Genomic DNA, 7,021 nt, shown 5'->3' on the forward strand with positions numbered 1-7,021 from the left:
ATTTTCACCACATCCGTACTGAATACACATTAGATTAGCTTTGCCTAAGGTCTTGGAAATAATATGTGTGGATGTTCCACTTTGACAAACACAGGAGGAGCGGATTAAAGTCCAGATAGCCGATCTGGCAGTGTGTCTTAATGTGGGATGCGTGACATTGGGCCTCTATTTGATGAACACTTTGACGTAACCCTTTGCTATTGTCTTTTTAACAGCTTTAGTCTTTATTATTTTGTTTGATAACAGTTTACAAAAGGGATCGGATGCTCTCATTGTTCTTTACCCCAATCTCTCTGTGACTCGAACCTTTAATATGTCCTAACGGTCTATGGACCTTTTTTTTGCTGAATTGAAGACTAAGTATCTTACTGGCTCAAACGCTGCTGTTTTTGAGGTCTAAGTCACTCTGGCTCTATTGATGTATCTAAATGCTTCTACTTTGAGCTGTTGTCTGGCTTATCAGTAATTGTTCACTCTAACATTTCCTGGTGACACCAGTGTTAACTGGAGCGAGCAGTCCAGTGTCTGCATGGCAAACAACACTCAATCTGTTGACCATATCCACATTTTCGAAGCTGGGTCAGTCAGCCATTGGAGGACAAATGTATTCAATTGGCTTCACACAATTAGTACATGTCAACAATGAGATACGGTGAGCCAGTGACTCTTTTCCATCTATGCCATGGTTACAGCGATTACATTAAATGTTATGAATCTTAATGCCAATTTCAAAGGTAAGCAATATTTTAACAGAATAAAACTGTTCAAGTAAGATATTAGACATTATCATTTTATTCAAACAAAACAAATTAAGTAAATTTAGTCTAAGCACCTTTTTTTTTCTCTTCAAAAACTATTCATTTGACATCTTTCAAACTGATAATGTAGAAAAAGCTGTTTCCACATATGTTGCAATTTTCAATCAATGTGCAATTCATATTACAGTAGCTATTCACTAAAAAATGGCATTCCGATTTTTTTTCTGAATATTATTAAGCCCTTTAGACCTTTAGACATAGCTTAGTTTCTGAGTTGCTACGGCATGTCACTTCCACTCAGCAGCACTGCTTAGAGGGAGTCTTCATAATTATGTCTGTGAATGGATATTTCCCACTAATTTAGCGCAGTAAGTTGATTTTCTGATTCGCCAGCTCCACCATCACCTTCAGTGGCACATTGCATGCCATTCTTCATTGCACTTCAGTATCAAGTCCAGCATTTTGTGAAACCATGAATAGCAAACTATGACAGGGCTTATGATTTCAATTGTGATGGGATATTTGGGGTCAAATACACAGGGCTTTTTAGAAATTAGTAGGGTGAAATGGCTGAAAAAAAAGCAGCGCGGTATGTTCATATGCTTCTCTCGAAGTTATGCTCTTTTTCTTTTCACTTTCAAAACACACAGTTCTCTCACAGTTTGGTTTCCTCAATTTCATGCTCCTCAGTCATCATTCAATGGAATTCACATTGGACAGAAATCTTTGAATGTTTGTGTTCCTGATGCTGACAGTAGTATTTGCAAAGTACTATTACTCTACATTTTTCTTTATCATGGCTAAAAGACCATATTGTGGGCAAATGTGTGTGTGTATGTTTGTGTGTGTATATTTGTGTGTGTGTGTGTTTGTGTGTGTGGGCGTGTTATAGACAAACAGCTAGCATTGGCAGCCGTGTCTCCAGCCTGCCTACTTCTTAAGGATGGCATTTGCTTTCCCATCAGCATGCAGGTCAGATAATCAGCTCCAGCAGCCAAGGCTTGGTGGGCGATTGGCCGTGATATTTGACTGCTTGGTTGGACAGACAAAGTGAGCGAGGAATAGAGCTGGCGGTTGTCATGCTGTCCGGTCTCTGGTCTGTGGGCTGGGCAGGGTTTCTGGGGGCCAGCTGCCACCTTCCCACTGAGGTCTTAAGCTGGTTTGAGCTGGTCTTGGCAGAAATGCTCTCCGCAGCAGACTCAACCTTATTTGTAATTCTCAGGCTGTTTGATGGAGAAAGGTGACTGAAAAGATTCTGCAGTTTTTTTTCAAGAGCTCTGAATTGTAAATGAAGTTGCTTCGGAGATGCCAGGCTTTTGGTGGTGTACCACAGTGAGCCTGTGTTATTGATTTTGTGATGTCCATGACTCCAATAGCTCAGGGAACATTGAGCAATACCTGTCTTCCATTAAGAGGACTCAACCCCCCAGTACTGTAGCTCGTCCACCCTTCATTGACCAATCAGCACCCATGCTTTTAGCAGCACTCCTCTGGGCTGCGCTGGGTAAACAGAAGTGTCTGTTTCAATGTTTGTCAACGTCAGTTGCCTAACCATTTATCAGTAGTCAGTAAGTACCCAGGCAGCTGGGATCTGTTTGGCCTGCGTATGCATTAGAAATCGCAATTTCTACAGTAAAGGGGGGAACAAGATGCCTGCTCTTTTCTGTTCTCTCTCCCTCTGGGTGGGCCCTTGACCTCAGGATGGGGGCTTATGGTGCAATATTGGCTCCCCCAGACCACAAGCATAGACGTGAATAGCCCCCACCCTCACCCACCTCCTCCTCCCTTCTCTCTTCCCTGCTCAGGGACGTCACTCCACCCGCTGGGGCAGGACTGTAGGCTGTGTCTAGGGGCACGGCAAGGGCAGAACCTATGAAGCAACACTGGGGACAGAGGGGAGGAGTAAAAATAGTGCTCTGCACAGTCTACATGCCAGCATAGTGAATTAGTGTTGAGCAGAGTGATTGAGCAGAGTTTTGAGGCTGCAGCCCATAGGATCCGTAGACTCTGACTTTTATCTGTGCTCCATGTGCAATCGATCTGGTGTGGCTCCCTGCAGCGTATAAAAGTGAACTGGAAGAAGTGCATTGACCGTTTTAATAGCTTTCTTGCTTAAGCGTCAGAACTTGGACCGGTCATATCCATACTGTGTCATTCTACCAGGTAGGCATTCATGCATAACTCTAATTCTATATATAAAAAAATATCACTGAATATGAATCACAGTTGCTATAGCTAATGCTGGAACCATTCAAACTACTGTTATAGTTTTGGGTGGTAAACCAGATAGAATATCATGACAGTGAAATTCAGCAGCCTTTTAGCCATCAGTCTAAGAAATAAGCTGTTTGTTGCTTTTAATTTATAGTTTGGAATGTACAGAGTTTACAGAGAATTTGGAAAGATCATGCATATGAATTTTTTACCTGACAGGCTTAATTGCTCAATTTGTATTTCCCGTTGAACAGTGATCATTTCTCAAGATCTCCAAAATCTCAATTTTCACCTGTCAAAATTATGTTCCTGTATGCAATAAAAAGTCCAGATAGCGGATAATGTGGATCTCTATATTCTACCATCTCTTCAGTATTCAACCAGTGTAGCTCAACTGTATTCTGTAGAGGCCGTAATACAAACCACATTGTTATGTTAATGAGCTGTCAGATACAAGACTGCATTTGCATTTCTCTTGGTTTAAAAATCCACACTTAAATGGAGATCAATGCATGTTTGGACGGTCGTCAGTGTTGATTTATTATCGAGACAGTAAAAGCATTGGTTGAAAGAGGAAGACTGAACTTCAAAAGCAAGCTAAAAACTATTCATTAGAGAGCAGGGATATTTCACCACTGGTTTATCATACTGAATTCATGTAAATTCATTATTTTTGAAAAGCAAGTTCGGTGGTTCCCCAACAATCACGTTAATGAAAAGAGACAGTTTTAGATACACGAGGCAATTGAAACAGAAAAAAAAGTCTTTGAAGTTTCTCTTTTTTTTGTTGTAATGTAATTAGTGAGGAGAGTTATTGGAATGTATTTATTGTGTTACATTGGTACATTCATGGCCCCTTTATGAATGCAGCCCTTTGAGTATTTAGATCTGCATCATAACCCCAGACAATAGTTTATAATGGGACTATGTGCTAGTTACACAAAGTACTTGGCTGTGTTCCTGATGTCATAGGTTGTAAGGTTAACATCCATCAACTGTCAAAACCCCACCTTTGTTTCTTCTTCACATGTTGTGTAATTGCGGCTGTTAAGCGTTTTCAGCATTTTTAAGGGAACAAGTAGCAAGAGCTGCTCAACCTATGAGGCAGGTGTAGCCAAAATAAACTCACAGACCTTTAGTTTCACAATTCTTGCACCTTGTATTGAATGTTAAAAAGTGAGCTCCTATTCAAATATTGATACTAAGATAAACATGAGTAGTAACCTTTGGGTCAAATAGCTCAATTTTGTCCCTCTGGAACTGTGACTTTGAGAGATTACTCAAAATAAATTTAATAATATTACTTATTTTCTGTGTTTGTCTGCCTCTTAGAGACAGTCATATACCCACACATACCCCAGCACACAGATGCATGCACACACACATTTTTTTTCTATTTTATTTAACCTTTATTTAACCAGGCAAGTGTATTGCTTATTTACAATGACAGCCTGGTACAAGGCAAAAAGCCTCTTGATGGGGAAATGGGGACAAAACAGAAAACAGAATAAAAACATTAAAGTAGGACAGGCAGAAGCTGGACAGACACACATGAGGACTATTTTCCACAGTATTTTCTTGTCTCTCTCTGTCAGTCAGCATGCTGGGGCAGGTTCTGTCTTTCGGCCGCTCCCTGGTGCGGAGGAAGGTGGTGGACATGAGCAGCCTGGAGGACTCCAAGCTGTGCCGCTGCCTGGGAACCGTGGACCTCATCGCCCTGGGAGTCGGCAGCACCCTGGGGGCCGGCGTCTACGTCCTGGCCGGAGAAGTGGCCAAGGGCAACTCGGGCCCCAGCATTGTCATCTCCTTCCTCATCGCCGCCCTGGCCTCTGTCATGGCCGGCCTGTGTTACGCCGAGTTCGGCGCCCGCGTCCCCAAGACCGGCTCCGCCTACCTTTACAGTTACGTGACTGTAGGGGAGATCTGGGCCTTCATCACCGGCTGGAACCTCATCCTCTCTTACGTGATCGGTGAGTTAATGACATTCTCTGGTTTGATGTTGTAATGTTATATCATTAAGGTGCTGGTTCTCCATGTTGTCTGTTTCTTTGTTTTCTCACAGGTACCTCTTCAGTAGCCAGGGCTTGGAGCGGTACATTTGATGAGCTGATAGGAGGCCACATAGAGATATTCTGTAAAACCTACTTCAGCATGAACGCTCCTGGTTTGGCTCAGTACCCAGACTTCTTTGCCGTCTGCCTCATTCTGCTGCTCTCTGGTAAGGCAGCCAATATCCAATATCATAAAATGCACGTCAACATATTGGTACAGCAGAAATTAGGATTAGTACATGTTTTTTTTCATAACAGTCAGCATTCATGAGGCACATCAGGCTTAATCCAGTAAAGAGATGGCAGGACATTTTGTGATAAGTGGTTAATGAGTGGCACAGCTCGTACTCTACGGTGGCCAGGCTGCTTCAACTTGAATGTCAGGTTTGTGTCAGTCCACTGGTAGCCCGCAGTGACCCCTTCCTTTAACCTTTTCCTGATCATGCATGCTGCATTTCAGCAACGCCCTGCGTCACATTCCTACAGTTACACACATCAACACCTGTACAACCAGTCTATTTACAACCTCAGGCCACTGAGCAGCTCCACTGGAGCAGCTAGTCCAAGGATTCAAACTGGAAATCATCTAGTCAGAAACCCACTTCTATAACCTTTAGGCTCCTGCCACCTCTCCTCTTAGCAGAGCTGCAAACCTTTAACTTAAACAACTGACTCACCATGTTCACTGGACGCTGTATATAAACAAGAGCTTTCTGAGAAACCTCTTAAAAATTGAAAACTTTGTCACGTGTTTTATCTGTCGGTGTGCCAATGCAAAGATTACATTAGCCCCACGTGAGGCAATCCTCTGGTCTTGTTTGTTTTCTTTTCCAACTTGAAAAAAAGGACATTGAAAAATGTTACATGCAGGACTTTACCATTAATATACCTCAGTGGAATTAGTCACTGTATGGTAGTACATTCTAGTCCTAGCAAAAAATATATTTAAGATTATCTTACTTTTGAGTTACTTATGATTACAAACAATGATCTGCTTTTGCATTGATTTTGTCCATTTTGGAAGCTCAATATGCAGTGAAATCTATCATTGATATTCTTTCCAGTAGAAGTTAAGCATCAAAAAGCAGGGAGGAGAAATAATAAAATGTGGATCTAGACGGCAGCCTTCGAGGGCTATAGTAACCTTTATTTGTATAGCACCTTTCATACACAACATGCAGCTCAAAGTGCTTTCCATCAATAGAAGGCAGATAAAAAACGGCAGATAGAAGGCAGATAAAAGACAGATAAAAAGGTTCATATAAAAGAACAAGCAAAATGCATTGCATTAAAAGATGGAGTGGAATCTACACAGATTACAGGGTAACCCTACAGATTAAAAAGGGTGTAAATTAATGCGTGAAAGATGACTGAAATGTGTAGTTTCAGCGAGAGTAGATGACCCTTTTATTTCAGTTAAACTACAGTCATACGTCAGCTGAAATATCACAATACTGTAGTGAGCACTGCTGTGATTATATTGTCTTTCCGCTCCTCCAGGACTGCTGTCGTTTGGAGTGAAGGAGTCCGCCTGGGTGAACAAAGTCTTCACTGCGATCAATGTGCTCGTACTCATGTTTGTCATCGTCTCTGGATTCGTCAAAGGAGACACTCTCAATTGGAAGATATCTGAAGAATCTCTCATAAATGTCACCATAGTCACAAGGTAATATTTCAGATATTACAATGAAGAGGAATAAAATGCGCTAGCACTTGGATCACAATTGCTGCATGCTAAATACTAAATATCAATTTCCAAAAATATATCTACCTGGAAACTGTTTGATAAGAAATGGTGTACATAACTTTAATAGTAACCTGTAATGTGTTTCACTGTAATGCTGAAAATCATTTTGTCAGAGTATAGGCATTAATTTCTTGAAATGGTGAATATCTCGTTTTGGAATGAAACAATTAAATTACAATCCCTCACCATCCTGTATAACCCATCAGCCTCCGCACACCCCCCCAGTAAGTAAACTGCAGAAAGTAAAATCA

The 7,021-nt window shown here is 41.4% G+C and overlaps 1 protein-coding gene across 1 annotated transcript; it reads left to right on the forward strand.

Moving 5' to 3' along the window:
- Positions 1–2,889: 2,889 nt before the first annotated feature.
- Positions 2,890–6,689, forward strand: slc7a2 (solute carrier family 7 member 2; the record flags this gene model as incomplete). The annotated part of the gene is made up of 4 exons (XM_071539429.1): positions 2,890–2,921; positions 4,568–4,942; positions 5,035–5,190; positions 6,524–6,689. Coding segments are annotated over exons 2-4 (692 nt in total), but the record flags the coding sequence as incomplete, so codon positions are not given.
- Positions 6,690–7,021: the final 332 nt, after the last annotated feature.

The sequence above is a fragment of the Centroberyx affinis genome, unplaced genomic scaffold, assembly GCF_046629955.1.
Source record: "Centroberyx affinis isolate AG114_WGS23_722 - 3 ecotype Tasmania unplaced genomic scaffold, CSIRO-AGI_Caff_v1 ptg003460l_1, whole genome shotgun sequence".
Taxonomy (NCBI): domain Eukaryota; kingdom Metazoa; phylum Chordata; class Actinopteri; order Beryciformes; family Berycidae; genus Centroberyx; species Centroberyx affinis.